The sequence below is a fragment of the Odontesthes bonariensis genome, chromosome 6 (genome assembly GCF_027942865.1).
Source record: "Odontesthes bonariensis isolate fOdoBon6 chromosome 6, fOdoBon6.hap1, whole genome shotgun sequence".
Taxonomy (NCBI): Eukaryota; Metazoa; Chordata; class Actinopteri; order Atheriniformes; family Atherinopsidae; genus Odontesthes; species Odontesthes bonariensis.
In genome coordinates this window covers 7005632-7026892 of record NC_134511.1, presented here as the reverse complement: position 1 = coordinate 7026892, position 21261 = coordinate 7005632, and the positions used below count along the sequence as shown (strand labels likewise).

The window sequence follows — 21261 nt, the reverse complement described above, 5'->3', positions numbered from 1 at the left end:
AACTTGCTGCTGTGCGAGCCGAGAAAAATCTCAAAACACGATTAACTCAAAGTGTTTGCATGTCAGGCTGAAACAAGACTTGTTTCTCTGTGCAGCTAAACAGTTGATGTTGAGGAGATTTATCACCCCACAGTGAAGATATATTTGCATTTAACACTAACACAGATGTGTGTCGACCCTGCTGGACACACAGATGTGTTGAAAAATGTGTGGCTGCGGGATAACCATCCATCACTGTGATGCACGGGCTTGTAGAAATTTTAATTTTTTTATTTTAAGATGTTTGTGTGCTGCTGTGTGTGAAGAGCAGTAGAGCTTCAACCCGCTGTATGTTTCTGGGTCATAATACACGTGTTCTGCTTAAATGTGTGAATGTCAACCTGTGTCACATGTTCATTATCGTGTATAGTCGGTGTAACTTACTTCATGTGTTGTCAGAAAACAGTTCCTCAGACTTTTTCAGCCATCGTTCTGCACCATCACATCTGCCTCGTCTGAAAACCAAAAGCAGAATTAACGCTAGAAGCCGTTTGGTTCAGTGAACGCAACATTAAATGCAGACAAATTGTAAATTGGAAGAAGTGTTGTGTGTTTTTTGGAAAAAAATCAGTGGGTGAAAACGTTTTCCAGGGAATGCTTAATTACTCTAAAACCCAGCCCTGTCTGCGAGGACGTGATATTGGCTGTTGGCTTTTTGTTCTAAGGCTCATTTGATAGTACAGCCGGTTGATGAGAGGACATTATGTGAGCTTTCTGCTTTAATAGGTCCGTCGATACAGCCTGAAAGAGAGGATGAGACGAGTGAGGAAGGAGAGAAGAAGAGAGAAAGATGTTGGTGGCAAAAACAGAAGATAAAGGAAAAGAGTTTTGTTTGTGGGGATGTCTTCCTCTGACTTTAATGTGTGCATGTCTGCTCCTACATACAGTGTGTGTGTGTGTGTGTGTGTGTGTGTGTGTGTGTGTGTGTGTTCAGAGAATCATTGATTGTGTATTGATGAAGCGGGAGCAGTGATTTATGGCTGTGGGTCTCCGGGGAATAATGTCTTCATATGACGGAGGAGACGTCCTCAAAGCACAAATATAACTCCGTATGGATTAGACCTCGTCCATTCGGGTCAATCGACACCTTTCAGTCTGCATCACTGCACACACACACACACACACACGCACACACTGAGCCTGAAAATCAAAGTAAAAACGGTTAAAAAAAACATGCTTTTTATTTGTCTTACAGGGTGCTTGCGCAAGTCTTGAAAGTCTTAATAAAGTATGGAAAATAAATGCATGGTAGAATGTTACAGTATGCTCAAAGGCATTGTGAAATGAGAAATAGGAAGGTAGGCTATAAAACTATAATTTTACCAACTGGTCACTTACTGTATCAGCCTGATGGGATGAGATGTGAGTGAAGAGACTGAATTCTACATACATTCATCCATCCATTCATTTTTTTTATAGATAGTTTTTGTGACACTTGTTTGATGTAAAATTCATGTACTTGTGATTTTCATGTTTTGAAACGTTTTCATCAGTAAAAGCATAATTGGTACAATCTCAACCAATGAAGTAGGCAGTAGGCACACAAGTTACAAGTACATAAAGTTAAGGTCTTGGGGAAAAAAAGTATCAGTTTTAAAAAAAAAGTCTGGAATTTTAATTTGGAAAAAGAGCAAGCACCCTGGTCTTAATAGAGATGCATCAACCCACTTTTTTAGGGGTTCTGATCAGGTTCAGATACAGAAATTTAGTGTCTATGTATTGCAAATGTACATACTGTATTTATTATTCTCATACACAGCCCTATTTTACCACCGTACTCAAATTCCATTCTTACTGTTCTGTATTTTTATTCTTTTATGTTATTGTTGAGTGTTGTACTTTGCGAGTGAAGTTAAATTCCTTGTTTGTTTAGTCAAACCTGGCCAATAAAGCTGACTCTGATTTAGAAAATCAACCTGAACAAGGGGGCAGAGCCAAAACTGAGTGACAGTCTTTTTTTCTGTGCGCGATCATTCATTGATCCAGTGTGTGCGTATAAAACCAACGGTAGACGAGTTTGTGTGTGTGTGTGTGTGTGAGATGCTGAGTCTAATAATCAAGAGTTCGCATCCGACCCAAATTTATAGTATTTTACTGTTAACTGGTGATTTTCCAGCTGCTACAAAGTTTTAGTTACAATTAAGGCTGAAACGATTCCTCAAATAAACCAGTAACAGAAAATGCTCAATCCAAAGGATCAGCTTCGATGCTTCGTTTAACTCCCACCAACATGTTCTGCTCAGCGGTCGCCCTGTTTCACACCCACAGTTATTACTGTCGCACAACGTGCACAATGTGCACAACGTGCACACGTGCTGCGTTTGAAACCAGAGAAAAAACAAGGAGGAGCAAAATCAGAGAAAAGGAGGAAAATGTTTAAAGTTTGGGAGCATTGTAAAAGCCAGTTAGCTTAGCACGATAGCACAACGCTAATGCTACAGCATCTCAGCAGAAAGCAGCCAGTTCACATTTCGAGTCCACCGACAACAATAATAATAATAATAAATTTTATTTATAACGCACTTTACATTTACAACAAAATCTCAAAGTGCTACAGTGGGATAAAAGACAACTTTAAAGATCAAAAGCAGGGACAGTAAAATGCAAATAAAATACACAAAGAACAGTTCAAAACGTTCTGTAAAACACCACAGAAGAAGTAGTGAGCTCAAACGATATGCTGTGATGTGTTTGAGGGAAAAACAAAAAGAACATTTCGATTTTATGAACTCACCAGGAAGCACAAACTTATATAATTTGTTAAAATGATAAATATGATCAAATAAATGAGCTGTTTCTCCTGTGAGTGATCAGCATTAGAGCCCTGATAATGGATCAGATCCGTCCTTTAAACATCTGTTGGGATCATCTGTTTCTACGGGTGCATGTTGGTGCCCTCACCTGGATTTTTATTAAAAAGGCCCGACTTTTTTCTCTGATGTTACTTAAATCTTTATAATAATATTTGATAATATTTCTCTGGCATCATATTAGTTTAAAGTTTATGGTTTGTTTCATTCAAATTAAAGCAGAGATTGCTGCTTATTCTTCAGCTTTGGCTCAGTTCTGAAATGTTTCTGTTGTAACGTTGTGTTGCTGTGTGTCTGTTTGTCAGGCCGCTGACAGAACAAAGGAAACATCTGGTCATTTTTCAGTGAAAGTAAACATTGAGTAAATGTGATATCAAGCAATGAATGAAGCTCTGATGGAGATGTTTGATAATGGTGTCCTCAGGGGAGGCAGCACAGAGGACAGAGCTGGACACTTTCAGGTCTCACTCAGCTGTCTCAGTGTAGTTCTGAGTCCGGTTAGAACCTGAGGTCCGTTCTGAGAGGAAAACAGGTGGAAGAAACTGTTGATTCATCCTGTTTATCACAGCATCCAAGTGGAATATCCGTCAGTTTCTTCTTTTTCCCACATTTCCTGTCAGCATCTTTTCTGAAACTGTTGAAGGAAAAATAAAGAAGAAACAACTGTTCCACCTCTACGGCAGCCTCTGAGCTCCGCCTGATCACATGAGAACACGCGTGTGAGCCAGCACATTTCCTTCTCATGGCGTGTTAACAGCGCCGAGCACATTCTGCCTCTTTCATCGGCTCATGTGCTGGAGGTGTGGACACAGCGACATGCTGACACTGATTCTGTTGTCGTTCCCACATGTTGTGTTGAAAGGTGACGCAGGGTTTATTGTCCTGAACCGCATTTCACAGACATGTTGAAAATGGCCGAGTTCATAGATCTGACACACACACACACACACACACACAGACGAAGTGTGAACAACATGGCAGCCGGTTCTGCTCTCATGGTCAGCAGTGTGACTACGAAGTGAAGTGTGACTTTATCAGACCGAGCGCCTCTTTTGTGTTTTTGTGAGCTTGTTGTGGAGTTGATTTTGAACATATCAGGCCGTTAACAGATGGATTAACTGTGGTAGCTGCTGCTCAGACAGCTTTGTTTGAGGTAAAAGAAAAACAGATGTTTTACAGTCTCGGCTGTCCAGAGACACTTTTGGCTTATAAAGTTAAATTTCTACACCGGTGAGCGCCGTGTCGGCCAGATGTGGCCCAAAGATGGGGAGCTGGCTTCAATTTGGTGAATCTGCAGATTTGGGTGATATCAGGTGGAGACTCTGGCTGTGTTCGAAACAGCATACTTCTCCTACTACTCCTACTAACTTTTTGAGTTAGTATGCGAGTTTGAGTAAGCGAGAAGTTCCCGGATGCATACTAGATTCTCTGAAATGTTGGGTATGCATCATGAGGTTACTCCTCATACTCAAACTACCCAAGATGCAACGTAACGTGACGTTGCCGATCGTCATTTCCTGTCAAAACGGCAGTTTTAAGCTAGCTACAACGAGGGTAGGTTCACTTCCTGTTTCCAAAACAAAAGCACCAATCGTATCGTAATGGCTTTCCCTATGATAAAAGGCAACGGGTATTTTATTTTGTGAAAATAACCGGAAGTGCGTTGCTCACTGCGGCTAGCTTTAGTAGCGCCGAATTCGTGGGAACAAAATTGTAAATAGCCGGTATTTTGTCAGGTTTTCGACACGTGTTGCATCCTGCTGTTTAACGTCTCGTATGAACCTCTTTATCTGTTCATAAGTCCATGTGGGCTTAAAGATCTGCGGAAGTGTGTGTGAGTTCTCTGAGATGATGAAACAGGAACCTGGAAGTCTACTGACGTTTTTTTATTTCCTTCCTCTGTGATCATCAGCTAAACGTTCGCATTGCGTTTCTGAAATTTCAGACAAAGAATGTGTGCTCGCTGTCACTTTGCTGTTGGTGCAGCGTATCTAAAGTGGTTCTTTGAATCTTTGCGTCTCAGTGGGCCGCTAATACGACCCGACCAGAGAATGTTTTCCTCTCCTGCTTTCCTGTTTGTTAGAGTTTGGTTCTGAATCGGTCTTAGTGTGATAAACACAATAAGGAACTCCAGCACTATGTGTGTGGTAATTCATGCATTAAGACTACATTTACATGCGCTTGTGTGTGCAAATGTTGTGGCTTTATATGCACACACTGTGTGTGAGTGTATATATGTGTGTGTGTGTATGTGTGTGTGTGTGTGTGTGTGTGTGTGATGGAGGAGTTCACGCTTCACCTCCTCCTCCTCCTCTTTCCACTGTAATAAACAATAACCGGGCATTAATCTCCCGGCCTGCTGCCTTAATAAATAATATCCACACATTCATCAACTTAAACTATTCACAATCAATGCAGCTCTTCATAGAAAACCCACCTAATAAATAGTGGTGCGGCCCACTGAGGCGTGAACTTATAGACCAGCCGGCTGATAAATGAACCGACCCCCACGGCGAGACGCCTTTTATGTGGAAAACTGCAAGTGAGAATTTTTTCGATTTTATATTACACTATTTTACCCATATTACTGTTTGTGTGCGCTTCCTCTGCTGTGATGTATTAGCGCGGTGAACATGTTGGTCTATTTGTTCCAGTTTACCTGTTTGGAGGATACAGATGTCAGAGTTTTGTCTCAGGCTTTATTTTCAAGCAGAAGGTGGGAACTTTGTTCCCGTTCCACCAAGCAGAGATTTCACCAACCTGGACAGAACTCAGATAAACAGGAAAGATGTTTGTTTCAGAAGGAAAAGCAGCGACGGCTCCTAATATGTGCAGAAACACGTGGAAAATGTCGATTTCACAGTATTACAGATGTGCCTGAATAGATTATATCTAGGGCTGGGCAACGATTAAAATGTTTAATCTGATTAATCACATGATTTCCCTGATAATCGCATTTGTACGCAAAATCTAAAAATGAATTCAAAAGTAGTGTATAGCTTTTAGCATTTAGTTTTATTTTAAATGTGCTGCCATATGAATGAAAGTGCCATAACATTTGTTGTGCAAACACACTTTTAACATCAGCATCTTTCTGTAGTTTTTATGTAGAAGCCTCGCTCCACTGTCTGTTTCCTTGAATGACTTGCTGCCATCAGTTGTGTGTTTTGCCTTTAAGTGATATTTTAGACTGGAACTACTACGCTGAGAAGACAATTCAACTTGGCAGTGTTTACAGATGACTTTGGTTCTGTCGACTCCGCCGTCTGGAAGAACTTTAAAATGAAAATGGCCGAGTAAAAGTTCCGTACCCTTCTCCATGTTTGGTGGATCCGCCGATTACTTTCTTTTCCGGTTCCACAGCAGACAGCAGCAGACTTTTACAAAATAAAAGCCTGTGATCAACAGACTTTTACAAAATAAAATTAATAATAAAACCTGCGCAATAATGCGCAATAAAATATTTAACTTGTTAAATATTTGATAATATTTCTCTGGCATCATCTTAGTTTAAAGTTTCTGGTTTGTTTCATTCAAAGCGATAATAACGAGTTAACTCGCCCAGTCCTAATTATAACTTTACTAAAAAACCTTTATTCACATTGTTGTTGTTATTGGGGGCTATCGGGGGCTTATAGAAGCTTTCTACACATGCGTCTATTGGGATGACTTCATTGTACTCAAAGTCGTCGTCCACGTCGTCAAACTCTGATAAATATTCTGCCATGTTGCACAAAACTAGCAGCAGCAAACTGCGTGTGAAGTTAGCCGACTGTCACAGAGCACGGAGTGAATGAGCTGTGCTGCAGCAGCGATGAGGTCATCCCAGAGACGCATGTGCCCCCAATAACAACAACACAGCAGCTCTGAGCTAACAGTGCAATAGTACGCGTTCATTCATTCATTGGTCTTAAAGTATTGGTGAAATAAAGACAGATAATGCCTTATTTAGAGGCTGTATTGTCTCTGCCCTGTTCTCTCCCGTTATATGGATATACGCCGATCTCCAGTGATCTAAATATCTTCCGAAGGACGCCGACTTTCACCAAACTGTTATCGGTGAATAGATGAACGTATTTTATGCCACAAATAAGGTCCAGGTTAAGAAAACAAACAAACAAAAAAAAAACTTCTCCTTTACGTTGTTATTTCCATCCTTTAAAGATAAAATGGTTAGAGGAAGAACGAATAATATGTATAAAATGGTCTTCTAACGTGAGAAGTATAAATAAAAGCCTTCAGCAGCTGAGGTAAATACAGGAAACAACAATGTGGGAGAAAAAGTCTCTGTTTTACCAGCTTAGCCAGTGATTTAGACTGTTTTTATAAGTAAAACGCAGAGGTCAAAGGTCATGCTTCAACTAAATAAGAAGACAGAAATGAAGCACCTGCAGAGAAAAACACCCACAGAATGGAAATACTAACAGGATCATATTTAAGATGGAATTAGGACAAACAGACGTCTGCACACGAATTGTACAACTAAATATTCAGCTTGACAGGATCTGTTTGAACATGTTAATGTCGGGATTCATGGAAACTCGAGGAGGAATGACCCAAAGTCAGGACTACCGACAGGCGGTGGAGCATAACTGAAGCTTTATTCCAAACATGAGGCAGGAATAACCCCGATCCGTCCAAAGACGGTTTGACTGACACCATGAGCGATGACGCAGATCTACAGGCTGACCAGAGAGCTGCTAACTCTGGGATGCTTGATGAGGATTCTCTCAGTTATATTCAGTCTGTAAGTTAGGAAAGGCGTCCTCAGGAGGAGGACACAGTACAAAGTTCTGGCTTCAGCAGCATCAAAACTTTGCAGGAAGACACCTAAAAGGATGATGTTTCTGTTCAAATCAAAGCGTTATTTCCAATATCTGGAGACAGGATGAGAGTTTTAAAAGGATGACGGGAAACAGAGAGGATATGAGCAGCAGATCCGATCACACTGGAAGTGTCCTGTAAGTGAAAACAGAACAACTTCAGCTCAGCTAATGGAAACACTGAGATTACATCAGCTGCTGTGCAGGCACACACACACGGCTATTGTTCTGCTGTTTGTTTCAGTCCCACCGAGGACTCCCATCTGGGACCAGAGCGCACACACACACACACACACACACGTGCACTCCACCCCATACAAACACACACAGTCACTTTATAGCTATCTCTTCTTGCTCTGTTACTGTCCTCACACACACACACACACACACACACACACACACACACACACACACACACACACACACACACTCCATGATAGATGGTCCAGTCATGATCTAGGCCTGCATTGTTGATGAGGGTCACGCTGCCATGGTTACCGGAGCAGTGTCCGACTTGTTACCGTGGCGTCCTCCTCTCTGCCTGTTTGACTGGCGTCTGTCCACGTGGGCCGCTCTGAAATCTCTGTTTACATCAGCTGCTCACTAACCTTCATCTTTAAAGCTACTTTCACACCAAAAACTCCACTTAGATTTGGATTTAAGGGAACAATCAGCCTAAGTTCCTGCATTAAAGTGTCCGTACGTGTCCTAACATGTAAACATGACACCGTCACATTTACAGTGTGTTGCACGGTGAGCGTAGGACAGAAAGAAGGTTTAAAAACACTAGTTTCTACCCTCCATCATGTAGGTTTGTTATAATTTATGAATGTCTCACTACGTTCAAAAGTTTCTACTTTTACTTAATTAGGGATGAATAATATGCTGATATGTCAATTTGATTCAGTTACCATGCAAATGTGAAATGATTATCGATACTACTTCTCCTTACTTTCAAAGCAAACTGTTTGTAATGATCCCTGACAAGTTTACTTTCTTTTATTAATGAAACAAACGGAGGAGGTGTGGTAAGTCCACAGGAAGGCGATATTTGCCAACATAAGTCTCGTCATTAGAAAGAATCAACAGGAGAAGAAAAGTGTTCCTGCAGCAGCGTAATAATCTGATTCACTGATGACAAAAATCAGACCTCTGACCCACATCCTCACTCTGCTGAGCGCACGAGAAGCCATCTGCCAATCGTCTGAGATCAGATGCAGCTAAAGTGACGGGAGATTTGGAGGGTTTCCACACGTCGTGTCAGAGAGACTCCGGCAGCTTTCTGCCTCCACTTCAGCTGTCAGACCTTTGAGATGTTGTACCTCAGCTTCTGAGCGGACAGCATCCACCTGTGCAGCCGGTTCTCAGACTGAAAACGCTCACAGATTCTTACAGTTTCACTGGTTTCTGATTCAGATCACTCTCTCTGAATTGGGTTGGACGTCGAGTGTTTCTGACTCTTTGAGGTGGAAATGTGTTCTCTGGTTTCACATGTTTTTAGTCTTTTAGTTCAGAGGTCTCGCTGTAAACTGTCCGGGCGCTTCGTTTCCATTTTAAAGTTCCTCCTTTCATCGACTTTTCCTCTTCAGTCAGTGTCTGCATTTATTGTTTTAGAGGTGACGAGGTCAACAGGTGTGGATGCTGCTGGTCTGGTGACTTTCTACTGATGTTACTACCAGAGTTCAAATAAAGATGTTGTACAGTGGAATCCGCTTATAGTGGTCACGGATATAGTAATCAACCGCTTATATGGATCAAAAGGCTTGGGACAGAATCATTTCTATACAAATGCTGTTTAAATAATTAGTTTATAGTAATCAAGAAATCCGCTTATAATGTTCATTTTTGTCCATTTTATGAACGTAAACATGTGCAAAAATCATTTTAAAACTACGTGTAGCGATTTTATGTTTTACTCCCTTGATTCCTTTCTGGACGTCTGCTTCTGCCTCGCTAGCTAACGTAACGAGTTGACACCGGGCAGCAAGCGCGCGAATCATGGCTGGAAAAAGGAAGTCATTTTCTCTGAATGAAAAACGTAGTCTCCTCGAGGCGTATGACAAATTACCAAAAACGTTGGCATTCCTCAGGTGCTTTTCCCGGGCGCCGTCGTTTTCTTTCTCCGTCGTTAGCATTCGTGACTGTCTCTCGTTGCTTAATTAGACTACACAAGGTAGCCTGAGGAATGCCAAGCTTCGCCGCAGCATCTCGGCTTGCTGCCCGGTGTCAACTCGTTACGTTAGCTAGCGAGGCAGAAGCAGACGTCCAGAAAGGAATCAAGGGAGTAAAAATTAATAAAATTCGGTTTTAGTAATCAACCGCTTGTAGTGTTCAAATTGGCTCTGGACCAACGTGATCACTGTAAGCGGTTTCCACTGTACTTTTAAATCCAACTTACTCAACATTTGAAGAGATTTCATTGTAAAATATCTGCATGTGAAAGTCGGTGAAAGTATTTGTTCTGAAGGCAGATTCCCACCAGGTGGTGAGTCTGTGATAAACGGAGCAGCTGAAGCACCTTGTTCACAGTGTGAAAGACTCACCCTGCTGTCGTTGTCCCGTCAGACCGTACCAGTGCGGCCACTGCTCCCAGTCCTTCTCGCAGCCGTCCGAGTTGAGGAACCACGTGGTGACGCACTCCAGCGACCGACCCTTCAAATGCGGATACTGCGGCCGGGCGTTCGCCGGCGCCACCACGCTCAACAACCACATCCGCACGCACACCGGAGAGAAGCCGTTCAAGTAAGTAACAGTGAGTACCCCCCAGCCATCCCACCCTTCTGCCCTCATGCCCATTAACAACAGTTAATGCTCACACCCGACTAACACCACCTGACCTCGACTCCACCGGGGTCTCCTAAAACTCCTGTGTTGATTGTTGAAATTTGAATCGGTTTAAATAAAACCCACGAAGCATCACTAAGGCTCACAGGTGAGATCAGATAATAACTCTTTAGAAAAATGATCCATAATAACATCGTCATGAAGTAAACAATCGTATCTACGACAGATAAAACTCCCACAACATAAAGCTCAGTCCCTCACAGGGTCAAAGGCCGCATGGATTTCCCCGTTTAATGACTAAAGAATACTGATAATTATCAATAACGATCGGTGCTCAGTGTGCAGGGGTGCAAACGGCCGGCCTTTTGGCGGATGCCGCCTTTTTCACAGCTGTCTGGGGGACTTGTGTGAATCGTGCAGATCCGATGAGTTTTTTTTTTTAGGGGGTGGGGGGGGGGTGTTGTTGTAATGTCTGATTATAATTTCATCAAAGTTCAGCCCCGAATCTCTCTGGACTGACATAGAGACCAATAAAAGAAGCGGGAGAGTATTTATTTTATGTTTGCATCGGTAAAGTTTAATGTTCCTGTTGCATTTGAATGCACTGCACAGTTCGTATGACCCCACGTGGGGAGTGCCTCAACAGCCAGGTGAACTGCAGGCGCACGATTTTTACGTTATTTTCTGACCTTAACCAGAGAAGTAAAGCGCAGCTACTTGTGAAAAGGACAGAAAAAGGAGAAAAATCCCGAGTAACACTGAAAGAAAGACCGTCGTCCATGCTAATGCTAGCTCTGTGTCTAACAGGCTAAAGCTGGGCATACACTGTGCGATTTTTGGCCCGATGTCGACAAGATTTTCACTCGTGCGACTATTTTGGAGATCGGGCCGAGTTTTGGCTCAATCGTGCGTCTCGCATTGTGTAGTATACATGGGGTAACGACAAACGATTAAGCCCTCCCGACCACCTCCCGATCGATCGGATGAAAATCAAACTTGTTTGAAATCCTGGTCGCCCCTCGTGAGGCTCTCGCACAGTTGAAGCAGCTGGACGAGCCGATTGACCTCATCCTGTCACACTACGCATGCGCGCACATAGGTACGGAAGAGAAAAATGTCAACAGAAGAAGAAGAAGACAACAGAACAGCATGGCAGCGACCGAGTCCGACGTGTCGTGCAGTGTGAGCAGCCAGATCGCATCAGACCATCGGGTCGTACAGTGTGAGAACAGGAATCGTGAGCTGTGACGTTTTAACCCTTGCGATTCACTCGTACAGTATGAGCAGCAGCTGAATACCGCGATTGAAAAAATCGCACAGTGTATGCCCAGCTTAACACTCACCTGTCACCTGTAGAGCCGCTGCAAGCTCCGATATCGGCGTAATTTGAAATACAGAGAGCAACGGTGAGAAACTTGTCTTTTTAGCTGCTCTGAGGCTATTTTTCTGTTGTTTCTCGGTGTGCTAAAGAAAGTTGTGGTGATATAAAAGTATATGAAAGTGAACTGAGGTTGTTAATGGTGTGATATTTTGGAACTTGTGTGTATTGAGTCATATTCAAAATGTCAGACTTTTTCAAAAAAATTGAAAAAAAGGGGACATGCCAAATGTTTCCAGCGTTGTCTCAGTATTCTTTACTTTTAAGAATTTCCAAGGAACTGGGACTGTATTTTCATATAAAGAACATTTTTGTGTGAATAGGGTGAGCCCTGGATGGCAGAGGTGGTGGCAAAATGTAATTATATGATAATTCCTGCGGGGGCGTGGGCTTTGATAATCTCACTCCTTTTTGACCATACCTCTGTTTGCACCCCTGAGTGTTGGTTCAATAACAGAGAGGCGACTAAAACAAGTGAAGCCGATTTAAACGGCTCAACATCTGTTACTGGAGCCTGTAAAAGTAAAATAAGAAGACACTTCTTCCTTTTTCAGTATAAAGGTGTACAATTCCTTCCCATATGATACAGATCAATGTCATTCACATCTTTATGTCATCGATCAATCGAGAAATATTCTAGTTTTAAACTCCAAACAGTTTACACCAATAAGTTTATTACACGAGGAAAAGTAAAAGGTGTTCTATTTTTCATTCTTGGAGGAAAATAAAAGCAGAAAATGTGGCTAAAACTTCGTATTTTATTGTTGCGCTTCACAAAAAACCCTTTAAAGCCATTATTTGTGATGGGATATTCAGCTCCATCACGACTGGAGTGACCTCTGACCTCTGCACGTTGCTGTAGGCTGGCTGTGATGATGAGCGGTGAGGACGCTCCCCGCTTGTTCTCAGTAAATCGGACAGCATCAGCACAGTTGTTAGCAGCCTGGTAATGAATCTCTTTGCACCGCAACTGCTCATTTCCATTTTTTCCCTCGGTAAAGACGGATATAATTAGAGGGCAAGCCACTCTGCTGTGAGCGGTTTGCGGATGCTGCTGCTGTCATCCAATCAGCCGAACAGGACAATCAGGATTCCCCAGGTGGGTGAAGGGGTCAGCGCTCAGAGAGAGGGCAGGACAAAGGCTGAAAGAGGAACAAGTACAAAAGAAAGTGAAGAAAGCAAAATAAGCAGTTTGACTGGTGGTACATGTGTCAGGGGAAAGCTGCAAGAAACAAATTAACATTCCTAATAAGCAATCAGAGATATTCAGGCCTGTCATTGACATGGAGAGTGAAAGGAGAGTGGAGGAACAAGAGATCATGGAATAAAAAGTTAAACGACAAGCACTGGTGAGCAACCCCGTTAAAGCAAATCAGAGCTTTAATGAGCAATCAGAGGAAACTCCGAAGCTTTTCATCAGCACTTCAGAGTCTCTGCGGAGGCTGAGCGGGACAAAGACAATCACAGACGGGCGTCAGAAATCTTTAGCGGATCGATGGCCTTGGGGAGTTATCTCCTTTCGGTCGGTGCAGCGGATAGATTAAAGCTGCCACTGTCGCTTTGTCAGAAGGGAAACGCTCAACTTTATTTTCCCGCTGAGGAGACGGAGGCTCCTGTTCTGTGTGGTCGGCAGCTTTTCCCGACTGTGGAGCCTCTCCTCCGTCGTTCTCCAACTCTGCTCAGTCTGCCAGAAAAGCTAAAAACACTCCTTTAAGTGACATCTTCAGGACTAAAAGAAGCATTCTGGTGTTTGCTCTGCTCAGCAGGAATCTCACCCGTTACACATCTTCTAATAATAATATTTATATCTTTATCTTTTATACCTCTACAGCTTCGACAGACTCACAGAAACTAATTTATCATCATGTTATCAGGCTGTCAGCCACATTTCCCCTTCATCAGACACAGAATAATACTTTGTGTCCACCTGGTGGGTCCAGTCGTCAGTTAGATTGTCTCAACAGGCATAAAAGAGACATTTAAGGAGAAAAGTTTTATTTAAAACATTCATATTTTTTATTAAACTTGTATTAAATCCCTTTAGCATCAGTTGCCTGTTTGTCTGCTTAGTTTTTCTGAAGAGTTTTATTTTCGGTCCGCTGACAAGCAAAGAAATTATTAACCAGAACCGCCTGGTACGTCATTGTTGGAAAGTGTGTGGAAATCCCTCTATCACGAACTACCACCATCAACTCATCATCGAGTTATTTCTACACACACTTAATTCAGGGTCACAGGGGGGCTGGAGCCTTCCCCAGTTACATCTGGGCAAAAGGCAGGGTACACCCAGAGAGTCCATCACAGAGACAAACCCTGCACTTCCAGGGCAGGTTTAGAATCAGTTAACAGTAGGGCTGGGCGAGTTATTATCGCTTTAATGCGTTAATTATTTAACGCCGATAAATATTTTATCGCGCATTAACGCAGGTTTTATTATCATTTATTTTATTATTGTAATAGTCTGTTTTTCACAGGCTTTTATTTTGTAAAAGTCTGTTGCTCACAGGCTTTTATTTTGTAAAAGTCTGCTGCTGTCTGCTGCGGAACAGGAAAAGAAAGTAATCGGCGGATCCACCAAACATGGAGAAGGGTACGGAACTTTTACTCGGCCATTTTCATTTTAAAGTTCTTCCAGATGGCGGAGTCGACAGAACCAAAGTCATCTGTAAACACTGCCAAGTTGAATTGTCTTCTCAGCGTAGTAGTTCCAGTCTAAAATATCACTTAAAGGCAAAACACACAACTGATAGCAGCAAGTCATTCAAGGAAACAGACAGTGGAGCGAGGCTTCTACATAAAAACTACAGAAAGATGCTGATGTTAAAAGTGTGTTTGCACAACAAATGTTATGGCACTTTCATTCATTTTGGATTCATTTTTGGATTTTGCGTACAAATGCGATTAATCGTGATTAATCAGGGAAATCATGCGATTAATTAGATTAAACATTTTAATCGTTGCCCAGCCCTAGTTAACAGAAGCTCTTTAGCTGGGATTCGAACCTCGATCGTTCCTGCTGTGAGGCGATGGTGCTAACCACCACACCACCGTGGAGCCTGTCTTCTTGTCAGAGCTTTCAGAGCTGTTCTTTGCTCTTTTTTTAGGTGAAAAAATGAAGTTTTATTGCACCATCTACGCTTCAGCTGCATTCCTGCTGAATAGTTTTGAACTACTGTGGCCACGAACACATATTTCAAAGACTGGCTATAAGGGTTATTTCATGATCATTATCTTGATTATACAGTTGGCTCATAAAGCAAAAGAAACGTAATCGTACATTTAAATGTATTATATTAAACCATAGTTACCACTGTTAGCAGCAGCAGCTCAGAGTTCAACAGCTCATAAACCTCTACGGCAGATGAAACTGACCAGTTTCATCTCACATCGTCTCTTTATATCACTCTTTTTTAAATCCAAAAGAAGGTTCATTCTTCAGATGAGAAAAAACTAGAACTTTCCTCACTCCAAAAGAACAAAGCGTGAACATGTTGGATGATAAACAGGAACTATGAGGCAGGAAGAGAGGCTGTGTTCTCTGTTAGTTGTATTAAGCTTTAAACTGATTTATAACTGATTTCTCCAGCACAGCCACAGAACTGAAGCTAGAATCTGAAAGTGTCTGTTGGTTGTCAGCAGGTGCAACAAACACTTCCCACTCATCTGAAGTCTAGTGTCTGTTACAATTAAGCTGCTGAGTGCCTGATGGATTCTGTGAGGAGTTCTGTGATAAAAACGTGGGGTCAGAGGTAAATCTGAACACAGGGTAATACAACACACACTCCGCATACACGTGTCCATCTCTGTCTGGTCCCAGCGGGCCTTCAGTTTGTATCAGTCTGTGAATGAACACAATCTGTGTTGTTTGTCTCTCGTTCGCTGTACAGAGCAGATTAAGATAAGAGGTGAGCGTAAACTTCACTGATCCTTGAGGAAAATTGATTAAAGCTTCTGTCGTCTTGTCAGGACAAACCGCTCAAAATTATTTTTCCCCTGCTGAGAAGAGAAGACGACGGCCAGTAAGAGAAGGCTGCTGGTCAATAGCCAGCGGACTTGGGACGCCTTGTTTCAGCGCTGCTCTTTGTTCTGAAAGAGGGCCATCTTCATGTCTATCCTGCTGGATAAGCTGCTGTGACAGAGCAGCTTCAGAGGAGCTTTGATGTTAGAAGCTGTTGTGGCTTTTAATTTAAAGACAAATAGCAGAAGGATATCCACCTTGAGGGCCGAGCAGTTAGAGATTCATTCACGGAGTCTGTTTTCTTTTTCTCGTCCTGGAAGAAATTCACAAAATGAGAAGTTCCATCTGTTTCCACTGTTTGGTGGTTTGTTAGATGCTTCTCACACGCAGTCGTACTAATTGGTTTTAGTTTCAGTTATACTGTAGTAGACTCCAACTCATCCAGGATGTGGTTGCCTGGCTGATTGACTGTTTGATGTAATATATTATATATATTTCAGTGCTTTCCAATGTTATTTCTACTTGGGGGCAAACCAAATACATGGCCATCACTTGGGTGTATTTATTTGGTCACATTGTCAATTCAAAATGTATTTAAATAGCACATTAAAACAACCTCAGCTGACCAAAGTGCTTCACAATAGCAACTGCATCACATATTAAGAGAGTTATCAATAAAATAGCAATAAGAATAACTTCATCACTGATAAAAATAAAATTTGAGATAAAATTAGCAATAAAATAACAATAAAAGTAGCAAGCCAAGGTAAACTCCATTTCAGCTAGTGGAAGGCCAGGGAAAAGAGATGTGTTTTCAGTCTGGATTTGAACTGAAGCCTAAAGACTGAGAGGAGCTGACAGACAACGGGAGGCTGCTCCACAGTCTGGGTGCTCCATCACCTCCATCACCTCTGGTCTTTAGCTTTGGGAACAGCCAACAGGAGCTGGTCAGGTTTTAGAACGCACCGCAAGCTGCAGCAGGTCCGATAACACTGGATCTATTTGCTATTTAGAAATTTATGGATTTTTGAGAGATTTTCCTACTTTGATTTAGAAGCCGTAATGATTCGACGAAATGTTCTCATACTTCTAACATTTTCAGACATCTTTTATGATGATTTACTATACCAATGGAAAAGTTTTTTACCAACAGAAACAGCTGATCGAGCTTTACAAAACCCAACTAATACCTGAAGAGACTAAAATGTCCTTTGACAAGAAAACATCATGGAGGTCGGCATGAACACGATGGAGAATTCATTGTAGTTTCTGGAGATTTCAGCCATGTCTCCCTCTCAGTTTTTAAAAGCTGCACCACCAGAGAAACTAAAAAGATTATTAATGCAAGTATAGATGATTACAGCTGCTCTATCTGTCCTCCCATTAGGAAAATCTGACCACAATCTGGATTTGCCCCCTACAACTACACTCCTGATGTGTAGCAGCAACCTGTGATCAGAAACTGTTTAAGGAGATGGTCTCAGGAAGCTGAACAACCTCTGAAGGGGCGCTTTGAATCCACAGACTGGGATGCATTCATGGAGATGATATCAATGCCATGACTGAACATTTACCTCAATGTGGAGAGCATTATTTCCTCTAAGACAGTGAGGTGCTTTCCCAGAAACAAACCCTGGATTCACCGGTGACCGGAAAAAGCTGCTGAACATCACAAAGAAAGCCTTCCAGGGGAGGAACGGAGCAGTGTTCAAAAACAGTCAAATTAGAAGATAAGAAAAGATAAAGTAGGTGTAAAAAAAAAAGAAGCTAGAAAGTGAGCCCCAGCAGAACAAAATGAGAGATGTTTACTTTCTCCAAAGATAGTGTTCTTATATTCCCAATATTTTCAGAGTACTCTCTCTATTACTTAATAATAATAATAAATGTCAGTAATTTCACCATTTAAAAAAACTACTTGAGCATTTCAGGGTCGTATTTTAACAGCTGAACATGATTTGTTAAAGATTCCAAAGCTTATGCCACTGTTGTTCAAACAAGCTTCAAGGTATCTCTCCCCCCCCCCCCCCCCCCAAACTTTTTATATAAAGTTTAAGACATTGGTTGGTACAGAAAGTCTAAAGAAACTAAAGAGTTAACACACAGTTGTGTCTCTGAGCCAGCAAAACTCGAGTTAAGAAGCTTGTAAATGAGCGTTGTTTGAGTCCCCACTGATGCTGAGCTTCAGCACAAAAACCGTCTCTCCCCCTTTATCTCACTAACAGCCCCCCCCGCCGCTGCCTGCCATCTATCTAACAGCATGTTAGTCTTGTTTCAGGGCTGTTAAGTCCAATACCTCAGCGCAGCTTTCCCTTTGAAGAGCCTCCACACACACACACACACACATTTATATACATTTAAATGCCCCCACACCCCCTCCGGTTCGGACTAAAAGCTCCCTCTCTTCTCTGCTGCTATTGGAAGTGACAGTGACACTGCCTTATCAGGCCTGGATATATCTGAGCGCGTGTGTGCGTCAGTGTGTGTTAAAGTGTGTGAGACGGGAATGCCCTCCTCGGCCTGCTAGATAGATTATTGACAGGTGGACTGCGAGTGTAATTTGTTGGTCAGGTTGTGAAGATCAGGGCAACAATTACAGTTGCTGCTCCGCTGGGCCTCACACACACTTTGTACTGTCACTGGATATTAGGGTTAACGGGGAGGTGTGTGTGTGTGTGTGTGTGTGTGTGTGTGTGTGTGTTGGTGCTGTTTCAGTATCTTATTTTTATTTTTCTGAGCTTCTCCACATGTTAAAGGGATAGTTATATCTTATTTATATATATCGTATATATCTTTTGACATGAAGCTGTATGACATCCCATATTAGCAGCATCATTTATGAACATTTTCTTACCCCCTGCTGCGTCCTGTGAGCCGAGTTCCAGCCTCGTTTTGGTGTTCACAAAAGTAGTCCGGCTAGTTGGCTGGGGTTTAAAAAATAAAGCGTTTTGCTTCTCAAAACAATATGTTCAAAAGAGTAATACATTTGCATCACAAAATTGTTCATCCAGAAAAAGTCAGACCTCACAATCGCTTGGCACTATTTTCTCTCCCTTCGTATCACTGCCTGCTGTGCAGACCGAGCAGCAAACACCGTAACAGGTGCGGCCATCGCTAGGTGGCTGAACGCATTGATATGAAGGGAGGCAAAAATAGTGCCAAGCGATTGTGAGGTCTGACTTTTTCCTGGAGAACGATTTTGTGATGCAAATGTATTACTCTTTTGAACGCATATTGTTTTGAGAAGCAAAACGCTTTATTTTTTAAACCCCAGCCAACTAGCCGGACTACTTTTGTCAACACCAAAACTCAGCTGGAACTCGGCTCACAGGACGCAGCAGGGGGTAAGAACATGTTCATAAATGATGTTGCTAATGTGGGATGTCATACAGCTTCATGTCAAAAGAGGCGAACTATCCCTTTAAACTCTTAAATTAATCTCCGTTTTTTTCAGTCTTTTGTGTGTGTGTGTGTTGGTTTTGTTTCAGTATCTTCTTGTGTTATTTTTCTGAGCTTCTCCACATGTTAAACTCTTATTAATCTCGTCTTCTCTGTCTTTTGTGTGTCAGGTGCGAGCGTTGCGACCGCAGCTTCACACAGGCCACGCAGCTCAGCCGCCATCAGCGGCTTCCCAACGAGTGCAAACCGGTGAACGAGAGCAGCGAGTCCATCGAGGTGGATTAACCCCCCCCCCGCGACTGTTTACCGTCTGCGACCACGTCCACATCAGATCAGCTACGTTTGAAAACGACTTCTCCTCTCCGTTCCGGTCTCCGCCCACACTGAGCCGACATCTTTAACTCCTGAAAAGGCAGATTTTTGTCTCCAAAAAATCAAAAACACGACTGAAACTCTGGCCTCACAGGAAGAAAACTGCTTTGTTTCTGCGTTCTGACTCAGTTTATTTATACGGTCCTGATTGCATGCGGTCAGAGGGTGTCGCTCGCACGTGAACGCCGTCAACACGCTCTGACCGCTCGTTCTGAAGGCGTCGACACTGAGCTGCAGTGATGCTGACACTTCTGATTCAATCAGCCCGGCAGCAGATGAACAAAGACACGCGCTGATCTGGAATCAAATCAGCAGAAACTGCCAATGACCAAATCCCAATTTATTTGTACCAGATACCAATCTGAGTCAACTGATCTGATCTGAGCGGATATGTAGCTGAATGTTGATTAAATTTAGTGTCTGAGTTTTAAACCTTTTATTCATCAGTTAAGACTACCGAAGCGCCTGTTAGTTATAACTAACTAGCTTTGTCCTGGATTAAGATTAAAAAGACTCGAGTTAAACCCGAGTGCAGCAGAAATGTGCAGTATGAGGAAAACAATGCTTCTTTTTAACATTAAAGCATAGAAACTTCTTCTGGCTAAAGATAAATGTTTGATTTAATTTGGCCCAAACGGTCAAAGTTCTGCTGGAAATAGAAGCTCCTCCCTAAATGTTTTATACTTTGATCTTTGAGGAGAAGAAAAAGGAGAAATAATGGATTAAAATCATTTTAATTTCCACCTGTCAAAGACACGGATGGGTAATTATTGAGTTAAACAACATAATTAACTGTTTTTAAGCTCTTTTGTTCAGAATTAGGTTGTAACTCTGATGTTATTTACTCATTATATTCTTTAAAATTAATTAATGAAGCCATTTTAGACCTTACTGACTCTCATAGGAAGTGAAAAGTTGCACCTGAGGTGGACAACTCAGAGAAAAGGTTCTGATACGATCAATAACGAGTGACTGAAGATGGTCAGGGTACTTTGTTTGTACCCGTTGGTGGGTTTGTTCTGCAGCGAGGCGCTTTCACGTCCGCACAGCAACGTAAAACATGTTCAAACCCTGAAGTTTCAGCGTGGACGGAGACAAAGGTTTTCCCTTTCGGGCTCAGATTTCAGGCTCAGTGTGGACGGAGGTCGTTTAGGTTTCTGTGTGATCCGAAGCTTCCTTCGCTCTGAGCGTCCCGATTCAGCCAAACCAAAGATCCTTGTTTTCCCAGCAGAGACGCAGAGCTTCCAGTCGGAGGAGTCGAACTCTCCAACTTTGTGGACGCAGATATTTATTGGAGACTATTGGGAATCCCAACATGTTTCCTTCCAAAGAAAACTTTCATGAAACTGGGACAAAAACATTTAAATACCAAAAAAGAGCAGACCGACAGTCTGCCTGTAGCTTTACCTCTCGGTTTCTTTATTTCTCTGCAACACCGATGCCAAAGGAGGGCCAAACCAAAGCGAACGGACTGAGAGAGCACACGAACAACGACGCGACAATTTTACAGAAGAAACCAACAAAAGAAAGAGCGTGCTGTAAAAAAAAAAAGAAAAGTTCTATTTATCTTCCTGCTCATATCATGCTGCAAGCACTTTTGTTTTAAAATGTTGATGAGTTCATGTCTGCAGCACATGCAAAGGCAAACAAAGCAAAGTACAGACGAGATGATGATGGATGTGATTTCTTATAGAAATATTC

At 42.2% G+C, this 21261-nt stretch overlaps 1 protein-coding gene across 1 annotated transcript in view; it reads left to right on the top strand.

Moving 5' to 3' along the window:
- Nucleotides 1–19677, top strand: part of prdm6 (PR domain containing 6) — a 131345-nt gene extending 111668 nt beyond the window's left edge. The window contains exons 8-9 of the mRNA XM_075467198.1: nt 10238–10414; nt 19359–19677. Of these exons, the coding sequence (XP_075323313.1) occupies nt 10238–10414; nt 19359–19473 (292 nt within the window). The 3' untranslated portion in view covers nt 19474–19677. The remainder of the gene's footprint in view (nt 1–10237; nt 10415–19358) is intronic.
- Nucleotides 19678–21261: the final 1584 nt, after the last annotated feature.